At 34.6% G+C, this 25,570-nt stretch overlaps 1 protein-coding gene across 32 annotated transcripts in view; it reads right to left on the bottom strand.

The window, feature by feature from the left end:
• ABI3BP (ABI family member 3 binding protein) overlaps window positions 1-25,570 on the bottom strand; it is a 245,285-nt gene that overhangs the window by 41,648 nt on the left and 178,067 nt on the right. For 18 of the 32 annotated variants that reach the window (XM_077118544.1, XM_077118554.1, XM_077118547.1 and 15 more), the window contains 9 exons: window positions 24,804-24,863; window positions 20,846-20,917; window positions 17,317-17,391; window positions 12,848-12,922; window positions 10,180-10,227; window positions 5,328-5,387; window positions 4,692-4,739; window positions 3,847-3,927; window positions 1,590-1,664 (listed from right to left, as the gene is read on the bottom strand). In XM_077118544.1, the coding sequence (XP_076974659.1) occupies window positions 1,590-1,664; window positions 3,847-3,927; window positions 4,692-4,739; window positions 5,328-5,387; window positions 10,180-10,227; window positions 12,848-12,922; window positions 17,317-17,391; window positions 20,846-20,917; window positions 24,804-24,863 (594 nt within the window). The remainder of the gene's footprint in view (window positions 1-1,589; window positions 1,665-3,846; window positions 3,928-4,691; window positions 4,740-5,327; window positions 5,388-10,179; window positions 10,228-12,847; window positions 12,923-17,316; window positions 17,392-20,845; window positions 20,918-24,803; window positions 24,864-25,570) is intronic. The other 14 variants (XM_077118555.1, XM_077118564.1, XM_077118568.1 and 11 more) reach the window with 4 other exon arrangements.

The following is a 25,570-nucleotide window of genomic DNA, read 5'->3' as shown; positions in this document are numbered from 1 at the left end:
TAATATTTATACATTTTGTTGCAAAAATGATAATGTGTTTGATTGTAAGAACCGAGCTACCTTCTATTGAGGCAGATATTAAGGAGATTCACAAGAAAATAAAATAAACATTTTATAGGGGGATGGGTATGGATGTAATACTATGACCATCTCTTGTTAATTGTTGAAGCTGGTAATGGATATATGGGGTAGGGTGCCATATTATTCTTACTTCTGTGTATATTTTTAAAAAATAGTCATAATAAAAAGTTAAAGCAAACAAGTAAAACAAGATTTGGAAAATTTAAAGGAACTATCCTATAGCATAGAGAGTCTGGTCTCAATACTTAGAATAAGTACTGCTCCAATGACCTTAAAATTAGATTTCTTTTATTGATACAGTTTTTGTTTTTTTTTCCTATTTCCAACTTTTTCCACCAACTTTTCCCCCAATACTAGACTGATAATGGGTAAACTAAATTTACTTGCCTTCTACTTTCTGAAAATGTTTTGGATGTTTTTTCGTTTGGCTTGGTTTGGACTTCCTACCATCTGATAAAGGTAGAGAAGGCCAAAAGTTGTCATTTAGGGGGAAAAAAAGAAAACAGTTAAATACTAGAAAATCCACAACCAGCTAAAGATGAACTCAGAATCAATGGCAGAACAAAGTTCAATTGTTAGTTTCCAATACTTGTCATAGCTGTTATGGAGTTTAAGAAATAGACAGTTTTAATTTTAATTTTAGACAGAAAGTAGAAATATTCTTACTATAATAATGACTTAAAATCATATTTTATAAATTTTGAAGAGGTTAAAATAAGTTTTCACTACTCTAAAATTATTATCTAAAGGTTCCTAAGAGACAAGACACATTTGAAATTATCCCATTGTCATGTATACCTGATTATGAATGGCCTCGGTTTCACCCATAAATTCCCTAAACGGTAAAGACTGAGCTCAGAGTGAAATAAAGTTCTCTTGATATAATGCAGCAAACAGAATAGTTCTCTGTAGAAATCTAGATGAGAAACTGTGAGTCTTTTAATCCAAGTGCAGAGAGAAACACATAAACGAAAGACATAGGAGAGCATGAAGATGAGCTCAAGCTTTGTAGAGTGAGTTTCACTTCCTCAGGAAACCTCCTTGGATGCTCAAATATTAAATGATCATAAAAAATAATTTTCCTTGTTAGTGGTTTCTTTTCTCGGCCACAATATCACTGTGTTTTGCCAAGTGGAAGAGGCAGGATGGAAGGAGGAAGAGAGAGAGAACAAAGAGAAGGAAGAGGAGGCGGACGATGATAATGATTCTTATTTATCAGGTATGGAAAACGCAGCAGAGAAACATCGAGCAAGGGGGGGTAAATAGAAGCTTTTTTACATTTAAATACACTTAAAAACAAAGCTCTAATTAAATAATTTGTCTTCCCTACATTCAATTAATTTTCCTAATAAGCATTCACATTTGGCTGCTGCCCTGTACCTATGAAATGAAAAAAAAAAAGTCATCAGTCACCATGAGAGAAATTAAGTTATAAAAATGAAATGCCCTTTTTGATAAAAAAAAAAATACGGGAAAGTTACTGTCCAGAAGTGGGGAAATAGTATTACCCTGAGTTGTCTTTGCTGATTCAGTTGTTCGTGGAATCCTGGTTGTGAAGAGCTCTTGGGTGGATTGCTCTGTTTCTGTTGGGGGAAAACACAGTAGGATGGCTTGCTTTAAATAACTGTCAACACTCTTTTTTGTCCCATGCAATCAAAAAAGGGTAAACTACATTTAAAAATATGCCCAGCAGGGCAGGCCCTGGTAGCTCAGCAGGTGGAGTTCTCGCCTGCCATGCCGGAGACCTGGGTTCGATTCCTGGTGCCTGCCCATGTTAAAAAAAAAAAAAAAAAAAAAGCCCGGTAATCATAATAATTCAGTTAATGGAATATTACAACAACTATAATATTATATGTGATATCTTCTCACACTATTATTTTAATAATTATTAAAAGGATCTCCAAAAGCATTTAGTTCAGGATTACCATCTCATGATCCTGAATGTGCCTATACTTATATGCAGTTTTTGTATGAATGCCTAACTGTCTTTATGCCTTATCGCCTATATCGCTTCCTAGTCCACAAATTCCACACAGGATTTAAATGAGTAGGGAAAAAAATATGAAAATATATGTATCTACACCATATAAGAATCAATATTTTTCTATTTTCCTTGTGTAAGAATCAAAGTTCATGTGGTTGACATAAGGAAATGTTTCTCCTGAAAAAAAAAATAGAAAAATAAGCATGGAAACAATTTCACCTGAAAACATTATCATGAAATCATTACAACATCATCCAGACATAGCACATTACATTGTTCACTTTGGCACACAATGGATTCAAGGAAATACTTGGTGCAAATAATATATTGTCATATCTTTCTACCCTGCTTTATTCTGCTTACAAGAGAGATAATTGTGATTATTGGCAGATGATGGTACTAGCTTCAATAAACAAAGAGATATTGAAAATAGAACGGATCTTAGACAATTGCTGCATCTAGTAGTGGTTTTTAAAGTACTTTTGACTTCATCATCATGGATGGTGCCAATTTTGCTGGCCTATGCTAGAACAGATGAGGATTTGGTAATTAAAGTCTATTTGCTCATTAAATTTTAATTTTTCCCTTAGAAAAGGATCTTATTTTAAAATATGTTCAGTAACTTCATTTCAGCAGACACACACAAAGGGTGGCTTTATTTGAAAGGGGATGAAGGGAAAAAAATAAAGGCCAGTGATTTAAACATTGCCATGTGGGATGACGCATCATGGAGAGGGCATTAGAGCCAACAGACACATGTAAGAACTCAGGAGTCCGGTAAACTGGGGTTTTCCACAAAGTCAATGTGTTCTTGCTGAGCTCTTCGAAAGCAGGACCAGTTCATCCCAACAGCTCTCCTGATTCATCCATTCTTGTTTCTTCAGGCCACCCACATGCTTGTCAGATTGGACTAGCCTCCATTCCCAGCCCTGTGCGGGTGCCTCTTTCCCGTTTTATTTCCCTAACTTGAAAAGCCCTTTTGCAACTTTGACTCTTCAACTCTCATGGCAACTTGAAAACCTGGTACAAATGTCACCTCCTCTGTGTAGCCTTCTTTGATGTCCCCCCTGTGGCTTGCTTGTTTAGCATATTGTTCATTTCTCTACTGCACTGATTATAACACATAACACTGGGGTTTAAGTCTAGAAACTGTTAATGTGTGGGTTTCAACCTGGCTCTGATGTTAGTTGACCATGCCCTATTTTTTTTTGAACATGTCTAAGTCTCAATTTTCTAATCTGTAAATGGGGCAAATAATAGAATCTACCTCACAGAATTGTTACATGGCTCAAATTAACAAAATATATGTAGCACATTGGCAGATACAGTGGAACCACTATTACCACTAAATCCTGTTTTCATGGAGTGTTTTTCAGGGTAAGGACCCCATTTTCAACAGTTTTTAGAAAAAGTCCTATTCCTATTTCTATTACTTCATCACGCTTGGCACCCCCAGGGCTCCATAGGTATTAGATGATTCATTTTTACCCTAAATGCGCTTTGAAAGCAACAACGTAGGAAAATTTTTCTTTCTAGAATACTTGAACTTTCAAACTGCTTTAAATGTTCTCACTATTATGAAAAATATCATGACTAATAGATGAACAAATACAGAGTTAATGCAAAAGAATCAGGTGAGATGGATTTTTTTTAATGATGATAAAAAGAGACCTTCTATTGTTTGGAAACAAACCATGAACACAATGTACATATGGCTATTTTAAGGTCAATCCTTGAAAGGTAACTCTCTGCTAGGCTGAACTATCAAAACATAAATTTACCTAGAGTGATTTGTAGTTCCTCTTGACTGGGACTCGGTGAAATCAGAGGTATAAAAGGGATGCCTCGTGTCTCTAAAGGAGCTGCAAAAGAAAAGCACCAAGGTTGTAAATGGCTAGATTCAAATGCCAGCCTAAGGCCAGATCACTACAACATGTGGTGCCTTTATATGAAACAGCAAAAGGAAAGCATTAAGTGAGTCATGGAAAAGAGAGTTAAGTGCACACAGAACTTTCGGGAAAAATGACTGTGGAATACTTGAATAGCGGCTCTCAACTGTTTTTCCACTAGGATACATAACAAATGACTTTCTATGCTTGACACACTCCATGAGTCTAACCAGTTAAGATGGGGTGTGGGTTAGATATGGTCCTTGTGTGTTGTCACTCTATCCCACTCTCTCCCATCCAAGAGAGTATATAGAATTGCAAATTGAGTGAGAATAACATTATTGTAGGGATAATCTTCTTAAGTCTGCACAAGTATATTTTAAAAAATAAATCATTGGCAAATTTCAGTATTTTAGCCAATGTTAACGATAGTTATTTGCAGCACCTTTCATAACTCGTAACATGCTAGTATGTTGTAACACACAGCTGAGAACCACTAAGCCAGCATAAAATGTTAACTGGATGGGCAGGAGTAAGATGGAGTCATTTAGAACATGGAGCTAAAATGAGGTAGGTACGGATGGACTCAGGTGGCCAATAAAAAAGTGAAACGAATGAAATGATGAAATGGATTGAAAAGAGATAATTTTTCAACACGATCACATGAGAAAGACCAACAATCTTGACTGTAGTAAAGAAAAACAAATTAGAATTGGTCAATATGGGAAAACCATTACCTATTGTTGTCTTTGGTAGATCAATTCTAAAGGTAACAGGCTGCAGAACTGTGCCAAAAGCAAACCGAAGAAATACATTTACGTGAATTACTGCCTAGTGAAGTTAAGAGTTTCTGCATTTCTAGATGCTTCCATTTAAATGCTTATATTTTCTGAGAACCATTATAAATATGAAAAAATTTCTACAACTTAGTTGCCACTGAGAACTCAATTTAGCTAAAACTCTAAATTATTCGTTCACTGTCTCCTTGAGGAAAATTTTTTGAGCAAGTATTCACATTTTTTACTTAAAATTGCATCCATAGTTATAATACCTGATTAGCTACATTCTCATCTTGAAAGAAGATAAAATTGGTTAGCTAAGTTAATAATTATGTCTTATGCTGTTAGTGTGATTTCTTATTCAACAAAAATACTTCCAGGGAAATTAATTATTTACTATTTCACTTGTGTTAATCAGAAAAATAATTTTCAACCAGTTTGTATGATTCATCTCAACAAAAAAAGACACACACTATTTACCCATTAATTTCTCCTAACCATATTTTTTAATGGTTGTGATGTAAAAGAGGTTATCTGAAGAATATTTTTTGAAAAATACACATCCTTACTAGGAAAAGAAAATAATTCATTTACCAGGTTCACTCTGAGAGACCTCAGGATCTGGTTTATGGGGAAGAAGCACCTCTTTTGGAACTGAAAGAAAAAGCCCAGATTATAAAACACCGTGTACTCTAAATCTCATGCCTGGAGTGAAACTTCACTCTCAGATACAAAAACCAGAAAGCACAAATAAAGTAAAGGTATTTTCATGATGATTATCAAAGCCGAGAAAATAACAACTCTTTTCAAAATGGAAAAACATCCCATTCTCTATCCCAGCATAGAAAAAGTTCTGGTGACAAAATAGAAAGAAAGTTGCTCGCAGTTCATTTTGAAGCCTCGCTTGATGGGTGAAAAAAGGTGGGATGGGGTGGGAATAGCCAATGTAATTAAACACAAGTGCAGGTCTTCCTCAGGTTGTTTTCAAAACAGAAAGTCAGTTTTTGCCTTATGTGGCTAGCTACCATTTGATGTTCATGCTAAAATCCCATTGACAGTGACATAAAATGCATTATCTTAGATAAAGTGCAAAAATGACCTGCAAAAGATGTTTGTGTAAAGGAAACAGTAAGAAAGGCAGAAATCTTGAATATCTAAGAAGAGGACAAAGTATCTTTCTAAAAGGCACTAAATTATTGTGTAGAGAAAGTAAAGCAAAAGGAATCATCCATTTGTTAAAATATACCAAATGTCAAGTTATGAGAGCACTTGTTACATAGTGAATGCTAGAAAAATGCCAGCTGTTGCCATTTTTGTTGCTCTTGGTGGTTTGGCTTTCACTGTTTTAGATATCAGGGCGACATGAGAATATTAAAACAAAGGGCAAAAATGTCAGCTAAATAGACCTAGTTATATCCCGTCCCTAATATCCCATATATTTTTCATGAATGTGTCCAGTTCTCCTTTGACAAATAAAACAGTAGGCTGGGAACTTAATACCTATTTCCTACTGGGGAAAATACCAATGCCACGTTGCCATGACAAAATCTTCTTCCAAGAGCAGAGTGAAGTACCTCTTCAATGTGTAACATTTTCCCACAAGGCATTCTTTTTTCAGCCCAACTCACTCACTTAAAGGTATTTATACAAGCTGAATATTTCATAAATAACAGCATCAATTTAAAAGCCATTGTAATTTTCTTGCTTCTTATATGATGCTGGAAAATAATTAAGAATCAGGCTAGAACTCTGCCTCAGAAGAAGATGAGGCACATTGTACTACGAGGTAGCCAAATACTATAGAAGAAGGCAATAAAAATAGACATTCTCTTTATGGTTTGTAGGGATCATATTTAATGTGCATACCATATCTGTTCTTAAACTAGGCTACTAAATACCAGCTAAATTACAGGTGTGGAATTTGTTACATGAATTCGAATCCAACTATGGAACTTCTATGATTTAAAGGTTACCAACCAAGGAAACTTGAAAATCTGGAATTTTATTTTTTAAGGAAAAGGAAAACTTCAAAAAGATCCATGGCCAATAAAGTTATAGAAACCCCTACAGAATAGGGAATAGTTTCACCTTTGCCATGAAGTGTTTTGCTGTGTTTGAATGGTGAAATATAAGGAATTTCCAGTTGTAAATCAAATTAACTATTTATCCAGAGGCTGAAGAAGAAGGCACTTTGACTTGGTTCTATAAAGGTCATGAACATAAAAATCAGCCCATACCTTATAAATACCCCAATTAAAAGCGTAGCAGTAATACAAAAAGAAGCTAGGATTAAGGAAGGAGAAACTGAGAAGAGATGTGCTACTAATAAATTCACCCTTCTGTAAGTACATTGCTCCCTGCAAGCTTTAGTTTACTGAAAGATTTAGGCTATGGTAATGTGGATTCCTGCTGTTGCAACTGCAATTTTATTTTTAACCATGAAGTATTGATTTAATCAACTGCCATAGCAGACTTTCTAAGCAGGTGAAATCAGTAGAAAGGAAAGAAGCAGAAATATTCATAAAAGGAAGATGAATCATTCTTCTATTGATCAATTTCAGATCTTAGAAATGCAAATTTTGTTGATGTTTTCCCCATGTGGAATTCCTCTGTATATTACACTGAACAAAAGTGTGATCACTGCAACCAGGCCTCCTGGTTTCAAGGTAGTGATGATTTAACTTATTCGAGAAGGCAGCTTTGATTTCCTTATAAGAATATTTGCCATCATTATATTTTCGACACTACTAAATTAACCAATTTATTTAAATCAACTAACCACTGAATTATATTCCTTTTTTGAATAAAGGGCATATGCCAAAGAAAAATTCAATTAAGACAACTATGAATGGACAGTGTTCAATATGGGCACACATAAATGAAACTGCATGAATTATTTTTCCAGAATAGTTGAATTAATACGTTACTCTCTGATAAAGCTGGCAGAATAAAATCTACCGTTAAGTTTTACCTCTGCAATAGATTACAAACACACTGATTCACTTAGAAAAGTAGTAAATGTGGATGCCCATATCCTTTTCACCTCAAGATTCTTTATTACTTTATTCTATCTTTGTATCCTTATGTCCAGTCTGAGAGGAAGCCAAGCCTCCAATCCTTTTGGACACCACTTCTGTCTCTGCTGGGGCCTTTTACTTTCCATTATTCCTGTTATCTTGCACTTTTCATCATTAGTCCGTATTTCTGTTTCTCCATTAATCCCTTCCCCTCCCTAAACATCCTACAAATACATAACCATAAAAATATAGTAACTCCCTTGTTATGGCTTTCCTTTTAAGCCATCCCACTTTTGTACTCATTCCTCTAATTAAAAAAAAAACGTGTATCTGCCCCTCCTTCTTGATCTCTCAACTCTATCTTCTTCATCCACTCTGTCTGGCTTCCACCTCACTGATCTGCACCCATGGATCCATAAACCTTTGAAAACTGAAAGTTTTTCTTTACATGTTCAACAGCAAAATATGACTAGAATTGACACACAAGGTTAGTTGTTGTTTTTTATCCTGCTTACTACGACTATTCATACTTCCCATTGCAGACATATTGACATGTTTGTAACCAATGGTATATGTACTGGTTACCTTTCTAAAATCTGAAAATTGCTGAATTCAGAAGCATCTCACCCCAAGAGTTTCAGGTACAGGATTAAATATCTGCACTGTCAAGTCCCTAGGTTCTTCTGAACCATTCTCCACCTCACTGCTACCAACTACCCTTCCCTTGTGAGAGCCTTTGCTCCCCTACCTGTCTGGTTCCCTCTCTCCTGGTGGTCTTCTATCTTTTTGACAGCAGATCCTGCTAGTTTCTCTTTTTCTGCCCAACTCCTTAAATGTACCTCCTAAGTCTTGAGCTCCCATTTTTTATTTTCTCAATCTACACTCTCTCCTGGATGATGCCATCCACTAAGAAGATTTAAGAATCACCTATATGTACATAGGATGGCTCCCAAATCTACATCCAAAATTCTAACTTCTGTTTAAAATCCTGAAATACATTTCACTCACATAGCTTCACTCACCACATTATGACCCAAGAGTCCTACAGGTTCTTCAAACCCACCCTGTTCAAACCCAAGGCTTTAGTCTTCCTTTGGTGCTTCTTGTCTTTGTTAATGACATAATGTTTCATAACTTTCCCAAGCTAAAAATGACAGCAGCATCATACCCTTCTCTCCATGACACTTGTCATTCTCTAGGTCATAGTAATTCCATCTCCAACCTGCATTTCATCATGATTTCCTTATTTCTCTTCCTATCACTATTATTCCATCTTTCATGATCACCATTCTAGATTATTGCAGAACAATTTTAAGGTCTCTTCATGGCTTATAAAAATTTTTTCAAGGTCCTTAGCATGTTGTTAAAAGACCTTTAGCATTTAAGTCCAACTGATTTTTCAAGCCGTCATCTGCCAATAATCTCACCCATGTGACCAGCAATCATCCTGTAATCCTGCTGTTTCTTAGACACACTGGGCACTTTCATACACCTGTATTTTTTATTTCTCACAAATTATCAACAGCTACAAGCAAGTTATCTTTTAAAATTCATTTCAAAGCTTTTTTCTGTGTGATGCCTTTTCCAATTCATATATTTAGAATTTATTACTTTCCTGTTATTTCACTGTATTGTTTATATCACTATTCCACCAATCACTAATATTTGCCTCACTTTATTGTTATTTATACTGTATGTATTCATGTTTTCTCCAATGCAGTGTGATGGATGATAGAGATCATATTCTCTTATACTCCCATAGCACTAAGCCCAGAAGTAGGTGCAAGGTAATCAACACGTATTTATTGAATTGAACATGCTGGTTTATTTTTTTAGAGCAAATCTGGAAAAGGTAGGCACTTCTAATGAACCAGCATAGCACTTTGCTGAATAGCGTTTTGATAACTCAAATGGGCCTCTCTGATTCACTTTTGGGGAGTAGTAAAACACTATTCAACCTACCTTATTAAGGCATTGTAGTGGACACATTCTAGGCTAAAATTTTAAGACATATTTATTAATCACAGCAGTAGCACAGTTTAACTCAATGTAGCTTTGAGGAAGAGAAGAAAGTGTTAAGTTACTAAAAACTTGGAGGAAAAGTATATTGATACATGATATGCCATTAAGCACATCAGTAAATGGCTGGTAATTTCCAGCTTAAAGACTTTATATATGAAGATGACATCTTGCCTCTAGGTAAATAGATGAAAGAACCATTTATTTTAACAAACGATAAAATTGTACAATGCATTTCAGGAAAAAAGTAAAAAACTTTAAGAAGAAATGACAAAATGCTTGGAAGATGATAATGATCACAAAGCATTGTTGAATGGTAATGACAGCAATGTGATAAGGTAATAAATCTTTACCCTGTCCAGCCCAATCCTTGTTTTGATCAAATAAAAATGGGGGCGGGGGTTCATTACCTATTGTTGTCTTGGCTTGTTCAATTCTAATTGCATTGTCTTCCAAGACTGCAGCAGAAAAAATAAACACATTCGTTAGGTGAACAGACATGTTCAGGCCCCTCTCTACTTTGAACAAAAAACTAAAAACAAACAAAAGACCCTGGCAATACTTTAAAGCCTGTAATCCAAGTAAATGATGGCCTTAATAAACATTCAATTCTCAATTTTAAACAATCGGTCCCAATTTTTTGAAATATTTAGAATTAAACATTTATTCTTAATTAGCTCACAAAAACACCCATTTAACTGAAAACATGAAACTAGCTACAAACATACGGAATGAAATGTGTGACTACAAATAAGAATTTACAAGAGAGTAGAAGCACAGGATATTCGGGAGGATTGGAAAACTTGCTGAAATCATGATTTTCTTCTGGGTTCCCGTCCAATGACTAAAGTCTCCCCAAAGACATGAGGGCCAAAAGCTTGACCACAAAGCTCAAGAGAGCCCTTGGTGTAGAAACCAAATCCAGGCACGGCTCTGTGGGCACAACATCCATTTGTTATCAGGGCAAATCCTTTGCTCTAAATTCTAAATAATTTTCCCAAGGCAAATCTGGAGAAAATCCACTCCTATTTTGGTTGGGGACATGGTTTGTAGGCTCAGTTTGTCAGGATTTCTCGTTAAGGGTAATAAAATTCAACCGAGCAACCAGAAGATCTTCTTTAAAGGCATAACTGGATACCAACTTTGTTATGCTTAATAATTTACAGATAATTATCATTCTAGCTAATCTATAGATTATCATTCCATAATATATAGAATGTAAGAACTGCACTGAAAAAACTAGAGTGACTTCCCATTTGACATAGGTGGGAAAATTCAAGTTTGTTACTTCTGATATCTCCGAAGAGAAATTTCGGGATAAGCACTGATAAAATACAACCCCTTCTGAATTCTGCACTACATTTTTACATTTTTAGATTTTTATAGAAGCCTATTTCTCTAGGTTACTAAAATACATTAAGATATATGCAATTTTCCCTCTGTATTCTGAGGCATAACCTACAGGAGCCAGTAAACCCGGTCTGAGTTCACAGAATGCAAACCTGAGCCCCGATACAGCCCAGTTACACAGTCTGCTTGAACACTTGTAAGAAAATTGGAACGCAGTAATGGTGACTTTGTTATTATTCCTGTGGGCATTGCGCCCAATAAGGGAACCTCTGGTGAATACAAAGGAGGGGCCCACACAAGGTTTAGAGACAGAATCCTAATTTGGAACATGCAGAATTGGGGAGTCAGTAGAGTAAGACCCACAGAGGCCCTGGGGGAGTTTGCTACTGTTCCAGGGTGAAAGCTGAGGGGTCAGTTTCTATGGAAAACAAGGTATTGGTGAAATTTAAACAAATACTAAATGGTAAAAAGAAGAAAAAAGTTAAATTTTCAGGTATATTGGTGTGATGAAATCAGGTTACATCCAGACCAACAGTATTGATTTCTCCAATGAAAAGGAAAAGTAATTAAAATTACTCAAATCTATAGTTAACGTAATGATAGAGTTTTAGTTACATTTTTCCCGCTTGCACCTGCAAAGGAAAAGCTGACCTTTTGCAAGTTGGAAGATCAGCCTTTCCCTTACTTTTAAGCTTATAATACTGACTGTTATGTTTAGTCGTGCAGATTTAAATTCTAGACTTCAGGATCAACATACTTTCTAGCATACCACCACCAGAAATGACCTGGATCTTAAACATGGCAGCAGTAACTCCTTCTGTCTACAGTATCTGGAAAAATATTATAAGGAAGTGAATTTGGATATGCGTCCAAAATGCCATCATTTCAACCTATGGCTCACAAATCTGTTGGTCCCAGGAAAGTTCTATATACTTTTAAGAGCACGTAGAAATTTATAATAATTGCACCTTTTAAAGGAAAGAGATAAAATTTACAGAATTTTCTAGATTCTCTATTTGAAAATAAGCTTCATCTGGTTTATTAGAGAATTGTTCAGCAAACAGCACTTTCTAAGGTCATGTGAGGACCTTGTGTAAATTGCAATGGAAAGACCCAGTTAACGTCTGCATTCTTGTATCCCCAACCTGTCCACACCCACAAATATGAGACATAAGAACCTCTCAGAGTGACAGGCAAGAAATATATCTGTAGCTAAATAAATCTTTGTTTTGTAAAATAAATTTCTTAACCTTAGTTATTGCTCTACAAACTTGTAAAACAGAATTTACAGAAAAAATCCCCTACAGTGCTAGATATGTGAAACATTGGAACCCAAGAGAATAGTTAAATTTCATTTCCTCTATTTAAAAAATGCCATTTATCATTTTTGTGGGGGTAAAAGCCATCAAATTTTTAACTCTATATTCTTGTTTTGGTGAAACATCTGAGCATAGCATAGTTATCATCAATAGGTTATTTTTTTATATGTCAGAGAACTACTAAGAGAAATTTAATTTTAGAACTTTAATTTATACCCTTGGAGTAATTTTTGGCCTTTTAATTGTATCGATAGTTTTACTACATGAGTTTTTGTACAACTCTTTGAAACCTCTGAAATAGCAAATATGACACAGTGAAATATTGACCTCACATCCATCAACTCTTACATTTCATTGCAGTAGAGTATGATAGAACACATTTGGCTTAAATATGGAGTAAAGCATTTACCAGGTGTAGTGTATAACACTTCCAGCGTTGGGGGTGTTTTTGGCTTTGAAGTAAAAGGCTGGGATCCCTTAGGAGCTGAAAGAGAGAACTCAGGTGGTGAGCCAATGTAGTTTCGGCATCTCCCAATCATGTTTAACCCAAAGACAAGACAAACTGTGAGCCTGAACACTGAAAAAGTATTACCGATATGGGAGTTAGATTTAAAAATTAAACTTTTAAGCTTTAGATATAGATTGATTAGAATTCTAGACATTTTTAGAAAAATGAAGTGTGAGAAATTGCAAAAGTCAACTAAGCACGATGGTAGAATGAAGAATTCCTGAAATCTTCATTTCAGAGAGACACCAATTAAATTAATGCAAGAATGCTCCTCTTTTCTGGATATGTATGCTTGACATCTCCTCATCATACTCACTCACATATCTTTCTTGAAGGTAAACCAGGTTCAGAGTAGAATCCCATGAAGCATGGGAAAAAGAAACTAAAATCCATCTTAAATAACAGCAGAAAGGTAAGGTAAGGCAATGCAATAGTATTGGCAGGTTCATACCCTACTCCTCCCTGCAATTCTTTGGGCTTTAAATAAACCTTCAAATGAACACATTCATAACCTAAAACTGTCATTCATCACCAGCTGTTCCTTTGGAATAACAAGGGGCTAATGTTTATGGCAGGGAAAATATCTAATTAATTTATAGTGCATTTTACAATTTCAAAAATGCTTTTATAAGAATTTTGATTCTCACTACAATACTTGAAGGAAGGAATTACTGGCTTTACTTCAGCAATGACAAAATGTGGGTTCAGATTGGTAACACTATTTGCCTAAGACCACACAGTTATTAAGTGGTAGAGGTAGGGTTGAACTCAAATGTCGGGGCCAGTTATAATTACAAGGTCCAGATCCTTGGGCTCCCTACATCACAAATTTAAGGGTCAGATCTTAACTTGTTTCTCATTTTTAAAGTAGAAATAATGCACCTGTCATAACTCAAAGGGTGCTTATGAGAATCAAATGTGAAATGTCAGAGTCATGTGAAAACTAAGTACTACTATGTAAATGAAAGAGTAAAGTTTCCATTTCTGAAGGATCATTGCAAATTTGACATTAAAGGATTTGAGAATATTCTGATTTTCACATTATTGTCCTTTATACTAAAAAAACAGGAGAATCTGTATCTGTAACTAAGATTTCTGGGTATAAAATAATGGGATTGTTGACTATTACCTAAGAACAAAGGAATATTAGGTATAAAAAGCCAACTTTTCTTCACTTGCAAAATATTTTTGATGATTTCTCCAAATTTTGGATTCCATTTTTACTTCAAATGCCATTTTGAATTTTGCTAATTTATAAACATACTTTGCTAATTTATAAACATATTTTAAGTATTTTTCCAAGTGCTTTAAAGAAGAAAGTGGCATGCTTAATTCCAGAACCTCATTCTGAGAATAAGCGGTGAATAAACAAAATTGTGTTGCACACTAGGTTGTTCACACCATTCTCAGGTGATAGCCCAACAATTCTAATTTACAGTTAGTAGTTTACATATAACACTCTCCCACCAAAATGACCTTTTGAAATTTATAAAACTTTAGCCAAGGGTAGAGGAGAAAGTACCAGGATTTGAAAATCTGCATTTTAAAATATTTATTGCTACTTACATATTCTCATGCACATCCGTGAAAGGCTATAAAAAAAATCTAGGCTATTCCTGGGACCTATCAGGTAAGATCATATTTTCATCATGAGGGTGGGAGATCCAAATTTCAGTTTAAAAAAATAATTAGAGTGCATTTTTTTCATGATCAGTTTTCAAAACTGCTCCCTTGCAATAAGTAGCTCTGACAAGATCACAAGCATCTGAGCTGCAGCTACTTTCCACCAGAGATTCTGATGGGCTAAGAGTTGCCTTGACTGGAATAGCAAAATTCTGAGGCTGTTAATATTTTCCTTTCCTCAGACCATTGGTGATATGGGAAGGTTCTTTTCCCTGGTATACTGGATGGGCATACCTCATATACTTCTTTAGAAATAGGCCATCCAAAAATTATAAAGCCAAAAATTACCTATCAAGAGGCTCTATTCTTATAGTTCATCAGCCATTGCTGGGTTTTATAGTGAGAGGGTGGAATGCATATAAATCTATCTATTCTGAAATTGTACATCTTGCCAAGAAAGTTTGACTAAAACTCTAAATCAAAACTAAACATATTTGAAACTTAGGGAGTGTAATAATGGAAAATAGAGCAAGCTCTTGATTTCTGCACTGCATAGAGACCATATCTAACACGAGTTTATTTTTCTTAGCAATTAAGCTCAAAAAGTTAAAATTATGAATATCTGACTTGTTATTTCATATTTCCCTTACTTTTTAAAATTTTTACTAACCAGGAATTTATATCTTCAAAGTCTCAATTCCCAGTATTTATTTTCTTTTCTGTTATTTTCAGACAGTCATCAATTTTTCATGCTTTATTTCTTTGCATTTCTCCATTCTCTGCTACTGTTATTCCATTCCTCCTTTCTCTACTATTGTTATTCTATACTTCAAGTTCAAGAAAGTCAGGAATGCCCATGCAATTTTATCTGTTGATTTTTAAAGTCAGTTTTTAGTTATCTTTCCATAAATTTAATATATTTGCTTTTTTCTCTATTTTTTAAGAAAACAAACAATATACTTAGAATCAACAAAAATGGATATCTTAGTTACCTTAACCATAGGTATATTTAAATAAAGTATCCATATAATCACTGAAAAGCCTGTGTTTGCATAATAAGTTTCATAAACCAATTTAAAATTAAGGCAACAATTATGTAAGAAAAAATCTACATACATACTCGGATAGCAAAGTTCTGAAATCCTAAGTATTAAAAACTAACTTAGATGCCATTTGATTAGTGTCCAAACTGTGAATGCTCTCAAAATATCAAGTAGAAAGTTCTTAGAAATATCTATATTTGCTTTACTTTTGTTTCTTAGAAATATCTATATTTGCTTTATTTTTGTATCCTATTCTATTTGTTAGTAATTAGCTATTTACTAATCATGAATTATTTTTCCTAGTACTTGTTATATGCTAATGTTTCTAATGTGCTCATTGTAATTCTTTTAACTTCCTTATTCTTCGGAGGGATTCTTGCTCTGGTATCTTCCTATAAATATGTATCTAAATATATTATTTTCATAACAGTATTCAGTAAAGCAGCTTTTAAATACATTAAGTAAGGCAGATTTAAACTCATTAACTAGATGTGGACCACAGAACAGTCTTTTAAGGAATTTTCCTTTACATAAAAAAATTAATAGAAAAAAATTCTGTCAAAATCATATCAGAGACCATACCTAACATTCTCTCTCTCTCTCTCTCTATATATATATATTTTTATTTTTCAGTAGGGATACTGAGATATAATTAAAGGATTTCTGGCAGGAGTTCAGAATTACTACCAGGACCAAGCATAATTTTGACATTGCCAATATGCTCCCTCCCCCAGGCCATCAGTGCTAGGCAAAGGTTCTTTTCCTGGTCTACTGGGTGGGTGCACCTCAGATACTTTATGGAAGCAGGCCTTGTGAAAACAATAGATTTAAAATCAGGTAGGAGCTAATGCTTAAACTGTACACAGTTTCTGTTTGGGATGTTTGTAAAGTTTTGTTAATGAATGATGTGTTGGTAGAACCAGGTTGTGAAAATAATTAACTACACTGAATAGTATATGTGAATGGGGTTGTAAGGGAAATTTTAGGTTGCATAAATGCTACTAGAATAAAAAATTAAAAAAACATAAGACTGAACAACACAAACAGTGAACCTTATTGTAAATGATGGACTATAGTTAACAGTACAATTATTAACGTATTCTTTCAGGAGTTACAACAAATGTACCAAACAAATGCTAGTATTAATGTTAATAATAGGGTGGTATATGGGAACTCTATTTTATACATAATTTTTCTATAAACGTACAACTTTTCTAATATATAAAATTTTTTAAAAATCAGGTTATCAGCAGGGGTAAGCACATTCATGGAGAATGGAAAGGGTGGAGAGCTTAGAAATTAAGCTCAAAAAGTTAAAATTATGAATATCTGACTTGCTATTTCATATTTCCTTTACTTTTAAATATTTTAAATATAAAATATATTTTAAATATAAAATATTTTTAAAATATGAAATATTACCTAAGTTAAGAGAGTTAAAGGAGTGTACAGCCTACTCTTTCTAAGAAATTCCATTCTTCTCCAACTCCTCTGGAAATAATGTAACATTAGGGAAGCCTTGTGGAATAAGCTGTTCTAACAACATTCTTCATGATAAAAGCTAAAAATATATATAAATACATACTAGGTTACAGAAGAAGACTTGTTTTACAAGATTTAAAAACTCAATTTGCTATAATTCAACAAAATAACTAACTGTACTAGTCTCAAACCTTTCAAGCCAAATATAAAACACGTATTTACCCGACTGTGTTTGTGGGATTCTTGGGCGTGGCGATGGTTTGGGCTTGGGAGGAGCTCGTGGTGTCTGTTTGGGAGCTAAAAGAAAAGATATAAGTTGAGAGCTCTTGAGCCTTTCAAGAAATCACAGAACTTAAACCTCCAGGATCTCAAAGACGTTTGTTGAGGGACTGAAAATACTCGGCAATTAAAGCAACTTTTTAGAAGATATTTTCTTATGTAACAGAAAACTAAAACAAGGACAATTAATTTCAGAAAAACCTAAATGCCTACTAAATAGAATAAAATAAAACTAATAACAAGAATTCATCCTTATCACAATCCCACACCATTTTAACAGAATATCCAAGTGTAATATTTTAAGCATACAAATAGATGTGATTTATTCTAAATGAAAAAAAAATCATGTTATATTCCAAATATACATAGAAAATGAATGCATTTAAATAGCAAGTGCCAATGGAAAAAATAATCTCATTAAGCAAAACACACACAAAACATTTTATTTTATTGTGGAAGAGAAATTAAACATCATAGATACATTGTTGTAGAGAGCTATTCCTTTGCTTGGCAATTCCTAAAGAAATTCTAGAACATTCAGTGTAAAAACCAATTGCTTCTACACAAAGTAAATTAAAAGCATATCCTGGTGGAAGAAAGGAATTACTAGGTAGCAACGTTGCACTTGTGAAATACTACATTTGGTTGAGCTAGTTTGGGATGAGGAGAGATAAGAAGAAACAAAATGGTTACAAAGATCATGAAGTTTCAGAGACCTTAAAAACAACTTCCTAAAAATATGAATCATTAGATACTCAAAGAGATTTCCAAAAGAGTCTTCAGAGGCTTCTTCCTGATACAAAATGAAGACATACAAGGCATGCAGTGGTTACAGAATCCTCTTGCCTGTAGAGAGAGGTACGCCAAGACATGCTGGAGATTACTTTGGTTTAGGAGTCTGAAGCTTGGAGATTTAAAGTTCCCTTTGCTAATCATTTGATCTACAGCTTCATCTATAGTTACATGCTTTTTAAGAGCCCTTCCAATCCCCAAATTCTGAGTTTTAGAATTTCTCTCAGTCTTGGATTCTCCTGATTCTCCTCTTCCTTGCCTGCTAAAGCATTTACTGATATGCTATTTGCTTTCCCCAAAGCCCATCTGAAGGTTAAGGCATGTTATGAAAAATCAAGGCAATCCCATGAAATATGATATAGTATAATAAGATAAGAATCGTTAATAATAGTATTCACGATTGGACATTTCAATAGTACTTATTACTATGGTCAGTTTTATAGAAATTAAATTGTATAGCTGTTGGAAAATTTCAGAGGAAAGTATATAAGATAAATATACATATCTCCACTGGAAATAAAATCATATAAATATTTTAATTGTGCTCAAAATAGCATTTGGGTTCATGTATGACAATGAGCTATACCAAGAAAGCCTGTAGGTATTGAGAGGATTTTTCTTGTAAGAAGCATTTGATTATTCATGTTGATGATTTTTATTATTCACCAAGTAAATCTTTATGACTAACCAAAGTAATCGGCTTGATTTCAACTTCTTGTATTTGTGAAATGCCCAAAATGTGACAGGAAGGAGTAGTGGAAAGAAGAGATCTGAAGAATAGTCACGGTAACCAGCCAGTTGTACCCCTTTATGTGGACTGGCTAGTTAAACATGTTTCTAAAATTTTCTTCTAACCTCAGACACAAATGAGGTATCTTAAAATACTTTTTACATGAACATAGACCTGTAAAACTAGTCGAGTTGGTAAAATAATTCAAATTAGGATAAGCTAGTTCAGTTGGTAAAATAATTCAAATAAGGATAAGCTAGTCAAGATGGCAAAATAATTCAAATTAGGATATCTATATTTTAAATGAATAGAATATAAACATTCTTGTCCAAACACCACAATTTCTTGAATTAAACACTTGCAGAGTAGCTGAAAGGAGTTTCCTAGCCATATCCTAAAGAAATTTATAACACTGCCATGTGACCCACCCAGATGATGTTTGGAGATGTGGGATTCAGAAGAGTGGAATTATCCATCAAAGCTTGTGAACAGAGTGAGGAGACCAGGGCTTTTGATGTTCAGTAGTGAACATATTGCCTTTTCAATATGTTTTGCAAGCACTCATCTGATACATGAAGTACAAAATAATGTATTTACCAGGCTTGGTCAGAGGCTCATCTGGACTAGGTAGGATTATAGTTTTGAAAGTCAGAGGTGTTATTTCTATGGAAGTTGAATAAAGTACCCAGTGTCACTTTAGTGTTTGACAAACCTTGAGTACAGATGACAAAAGGGGATAGAAATAAGTAGATTAAAAAAGAAAGACAAAAGGAAAAAAGGCAGGCAGGCAAGCAGGAAGGAAATTGCGTGATTGCAGCAAAATAGTATTCCTACTTCACAATGCATTTAGTTTAAAAAATGTTTATAGATGCAAGGACACAAAATATTTTCAAAGTAAGCAATATCATCATCTTTGAATCTTCACTCCACCTTAGCATTCTATCTCAACGATGTTAGAAAAATATATTCAATATTAACCCAAAAGGAAAAAGAAAGTGATTTTTTAAATGCTATAGCATGAGCCAGTTAAGAAGCATCAAATTTCAATTAAATAATGGAGGGAAAAGTCAAACATGTAAATGAATACAACGGAAGGAGTAGCTAAATCAGAAGTATAAATGGGTCATCACACATACCCACGTATTACCTGAAACACCCAACATAACACCAGGCTAGCAGAATGGTCGATGTTTGGAAAAAGATGCTTTAGCTATGACTGTTTTGCTGAAGTAAGTAGAGAAAGAGACCAAGGTTTTTAGATGACACTGATGGGAGAAGAGACGTTTTTAGACAATGGTTAAGAATAGGACCACCTAGAAAGAAAATGAGCTATTCAGACAGGATGATGTTGCACGATGGACCGACAAAGAGAGGTTCATCACCTGAGGTTCTCAGGTGATGGTGACGACGAGGACAGAAAACACATGGGGTTGGGCTACTGAGGTCACACCATTGCCTAGCATGGTCTCAGGCGGTTCAGACACATTTATAACAGATTCCACAACTGTATCGAAACAAAGGAAAACATTAAAAAAAAAAAAGCTGTTAAGCTACAGTCAAGTATTTCATCCTTGAGTATTAACATGCTACATTTTCTTAAAAAAATGTTCACCATGTAACGAATTCAGATGTGGGGGGGAAGAATCGGGAGGGGAAAAATGTTTTTTCTCTAATATAATCCTCAAACGAATATTTATGTTTTAACTTTCACTAACTAGCTTTCATATGTTATTATGCCTCAATATTTAGCTGTCAGTAGAGAAAAAGAATTTATTTCTGTATTCAGAGAGAGTCAGTTATTTTAATTTTAAGACTCCAACAATTTTGGAAGCTTTAGCTCTTACAATCTATTTAGTCATAGATTCAGTTACCACAGCTTGGACTCCTCCATTTTCTATGGACACAACAGATGCTAAATAAAAAAAAATTGTTGAATAAATGAACCTTTACCAGCTTCAGTCTTTGTCTCCTCTGGCCCAAGTAGTGCTTTGGCTGTGGAATATACACGTGCTGCAGCTTGTGCTAGGGAAGAACCAGGAAGACTAGTTAGTAGTGGTCAGCCTATAGCACACCTTGATGGGAACCCTGTGGTTAATTTAAAATCAAAATTAGTTATCTTAAGCAGATAGGTTCTTGAGAATAAGTAACATCCAGGCACATTAGGAAGGTGACTACAATTTAGAAGGGCAGAAGTGAAGGCAGGAAATGGAGGCAGTGTGTTGTGTGGGGAAACACACACACATACACACACACACACACACACACACGCACACACACACAGGCACCCAACCCTGAGAACCTGCAGAGGAGACAAGCAATTTCCACCTGGAAAAAAAGCAGATAATTTAACTTCCTGTACATATTTTTTGTATAAGTATTCTAGAGAAAAAGATGTAGAAATGAGTTCTTGGAAAGCACGGGGATAAATCATAAAAATCATGTAAGAATGAAAACTAGAATATACATATATGCGCCTATTCATATTGAAAGAGTGATCAGAATATTTAAAAAATTAATTCTGCATTCAGTGAGAAAGCTTAGTAAGGAAACTGTGAAACTCGCATAGTGATATAGCAGACAGGAACGCAATGCACGCTGTATAACATTTCTGACTCTCAAGATGCCTTGGATGTACACACACAAGACGAGGTGAGCAGGTGGCTATAAAATGTTGTAAAGCACAAGGACATTCAAGGATGAATTCTGCAATGAGAGGAGAAGCCTGACTTCTCATGGGGAACATTTTTCCTTTAGGCTTCTTTGATGACTCAGAGCTACACGTAAATGATTCTAGGACATTAGAAACTAGCAAAAACACAATCTAGTATGATAGATAAAAAATGGGGTGCTATAAGCATCAAATAAATTAATACACGCTAAGTGTTTAGAAAAGGGCCTTGCAGCTAGTAAGTGCTCAGGGCTAGTTCTTATGATGATAATATTATTGTTAATACCAATGGATGCTACATTAACAGAATTGAATTCACAATGTTATAATTGTTGTAGGTTACCATTAACCACCATACCTCGTCCCTTGAACATGAGCACTAAAATGGACAAAAGAGATGAAAAGTAATTAAAATCCTATACTAGAAAAAAAATAGCCAAATATGTCAAAATAAATCTCAGGGAGCAGCAACAGTACTACTAATAATGTTTTTAAAGATTTATTTTCAATTTAGAAGGGCAGCATGTTGAGCCTCTTACTGTGTAAGGTAAAGTTTTGCTATTTTTCCCAAAGTGAGAACTTTCTTCCTTCTTGATGCTCCAAACTGAGTTAGAATTCTTTACAGATGGAAGAGCACAAACTTAACTGACCACTAAAGAGAGCCACAAAACTTTCTACTCTTAGTGAAAAATAAGGATAAAGAGGAAAATCAGTTCTTGTAAGTGGTTTGTTCAACACTTGGTCAGATATGTGAATTATTCTTTAAAATGATACAAGGATAACTCAATGGAAGATCAGTATTTTCATATAGTTGATTAACACAGTTGATATAAATGTATTACTAAATTAATATCAATATACAATTATAGGAAAGATATTATACAATATTTATAAAGAGATATAAAATGTGTATTTCCTTTGCATTTTTTTTCTATTTGGAAATACAACCCTTAGAGGCGTACTGTGTGTACCCTGAATCTCACAGTGTACCCAGACAGATAAAACAACTATTTACCTGATTGACTTTGTTACATTTCTAGACTTGGTAATGTCACTGGTTTCAAAATAAGAGTTTACAGCTCAGTGGGAGCTGGAAAAATGGAGATCTTACTTGTCAAAGTAATTGTCGGTAATTTATTCAATAGGTTTTAGGCAGAGGCAGTAATGAAGTCAAATATGTAGATCCTTAAAATTTCAGAGTAATGGAAAATCAGTCAGAGCATGCATTATTTAAAGCATAGATATGTAAACTATGGTTCTCAAAACCCAACCCTCCGCCTGTTTTGTTAGGCTGAGCTAAAAGTAGTTTTAAATGATTGAAAATAAAATTAAGAGTAAAATCATATGAAATTCAAATTTCAACATCAATAAAGCCACATGCATGAACTAACATGATATATATCATTTACATATTGTCTCTGGTTGCTTGAGCTACAGAGGCAGAATTGAGTAGTGTGACAGGAACTGAATGGTCTGCAAAGCTTAAAATATTTACTATCTAACCCTCTACAGGAAAAGTTTGCTGACCTCTGATTTGCAGCATTCTTCTGGAAAAAGTTAGAACCTATTTGGAAAAATTGGGTTTCTCCTGACTATTGTATCTGAATCTAAATTCCCACTCAACCTTTCTAAGAAGTTACTGCAGCTGATTTCATGATAATACCATCAACAAAATGTTGAATATCATCTAAGTGTGTTTTTTGTTTTTTCTATATTCTAGTTTAACCTGGCTACCCTCAGCAAGTGTTGAATCTTTTTGTTTTATTTTTGTTTCCCCCACTAATACCAACTGAAGTTATTTCAGAGCCAAACTACCCTCTATCAGTCCACACTGATCCTTAACTCCTTAAATATTTTCTATGTGTTTTTTTACCCTTCAATTAAACAAGCTGCTCTTCATATAAGTAGATAGCCTTATACCTAGACTTAATCGTCCTTCCTTGGAAGGACGATTGCATTACAATTACCTTATATTCTGTTTAAGAGGTAAAATATGCACATACTTTTGATCTCCACCTCTGCTCCTCACCCTACTGGAACAAACTGCTAATAGGGCGCTGGGGACACACAAAGGGCAAGGAAATACTTGTTTACTTAAACCAAAGAAGCAGCACCACTTAAGAACAGATGAATGGAACAGAATGATAAGAGATTTGACTAAGATGCATTCTTTTTCAAAGAAAATCCTTAAGCAGACCACATGATAAATTTGGCTACCACAGCTTGCCCTAATCATGAACCTTCTGGTCAACCCTGCAGTTGTAGAGATGCTTACCACTATTTGTACCTTCCTTTTAGGGTGCATAGAGAAGGGCAGCAGGTTAGCAAGTCACCTTGGACACCGCTGCCATGGGCTGATAAGACTCCTTAAACGAGAAGCCATTGATTTTCCTGGTTTCCTCGAAGAAATTTTAGGAGGCGGCAAGCTGCAGAGGGTGGAGGTGCAGAGTGTTTTCTTTTGTTCTTATTTTTTGCAATGTTTTTGAAACTAAAGGAAGAAAGTCTTGGGTTGCTATAGTGTTTTTAATATTTTCTAAATTATGTTAGGTTTTTAAATTTTTACTTGTTAAAATTGAAAATTTTTACTTTAATAATCTATTTTATTCCTTATCATCATTGTGGATCCCTTAGAAATCAAAATAAACATAAAATGCATTTGTTAATTAAAGGAATGAATATTAAGGTGCAGAATTAGATATTCAGAGGGACCCCAAATTGGCAAAGATTAAGAACCATCGCTACACTATGGTGGAAAAGATGAAGTGGCCAAGCTCATCAATGGCAGGGAGGCTGTTATTTACTAGGATTGGGCATTTGCAGGGAAAGATTTTTTAAGATAATATAACAGAGATACCTCATTCCCTAAAATAGAAAGGAGTAATGAGAATATCACACAGATAAGTTGCCCAGAAAAATTTCAAGTCACTTAATTGTTGTAGCTTTATAGAGTTAAATACAAAATGGAAGGGGATCAATTTGGACTTCATATTTAACAGTAAACCATATGGTAAAATTTTAAAGGGGGTTTCTTGGCTGATAGATGTCCTCAACTAGACCAGGGACATCTGTTAAAAACCATAGGTGACTTCTTAAAGTAAGAATCCTGACTACTTTAAAGATGAAATATGAGATAGAACGACATTAGCAGTCTTAGGAAGCATGAGTAACTCCGGCCGTGACAGTGGAGTGGGTTTTTAACAAGCAAGAAAAAGCATTAAAGAAAGGCACAAAAGTCATTACCTAATGTTGTTCCTGGAGCCTCAGAACTATAAATAATAGGTTCAAAATCTGTAGCAGGAACTAACCAAAAACAACAAAATGAACATGAGAACATTTCAAAACACATGAAAAGACTTGATTTTTCTTTTAAAACATTAATTTCAAGAGACAAACAATTGTTTTAAACTTTTGAATTGATTGAAAATAATCTGGTCACATCATCGCTGAGTACAATTCATAGTAGAAGAGAGTCAAAACCTTTTTCCTCTACTATGCAGCTTAGGGTGATCAACAAGAGGTTTCCAGGTGTCTGATTTTCTGATTCTAGCTCATGTGAAAGTATTTGCCTTGAAAAAATCTACTCAGGCAATATATATGAAAATAACATTGTATGTCTTGGAAGCTGAAAAAATACTACAAGTAACAATGGCTACAATAAATAGATGTCTTCAAATGCAGATAGCAACAAACGAACTTGAGCAACTATGCCAATCGTGCTGCTAACTCATCTTTAAAAAGAGACCAACAACTTCATCCAAACCAAGTCACTTAAGAGCGCAGGCACTAAGAAGTCTCCTCCAGCAGCTGCTAACCATACCTCAGGACTCTCTTAGGAAATATGTCAACTGTTACTTCCCATTGCCTTTAAAATTTGACTGGAATTTAACAATAAGGATATATTAAATACATAGTTTCAAAGAAGAATCTCAGAATAAGATGACTCTCACCCATCACCTAGTCATATTCTTGACAATGGGGCAGAGGAGATGTTACTGACAATGCCCTAT

The sequence above is a fragment of the Tamandua tetradactyla genome, chromosome 10 (genome assembly GCF_023851605.1).
Source record: "Tamandua tetradactyla isolate mTamTet1 chromosome 10, mTamTet1.pri, whole genome shotgun sequence".
Lineage (NCBI taxonomy): Eukaryota > Metazoa > Chordata > Mammalia > Pilosa > Myrmecophagidae > Tamandua > Tamandua tetradactyla.
Note: the sequence above shows the minus strand (reverse complement) of the source record. Positions and strands in the feature narration are given on the sequence as shown.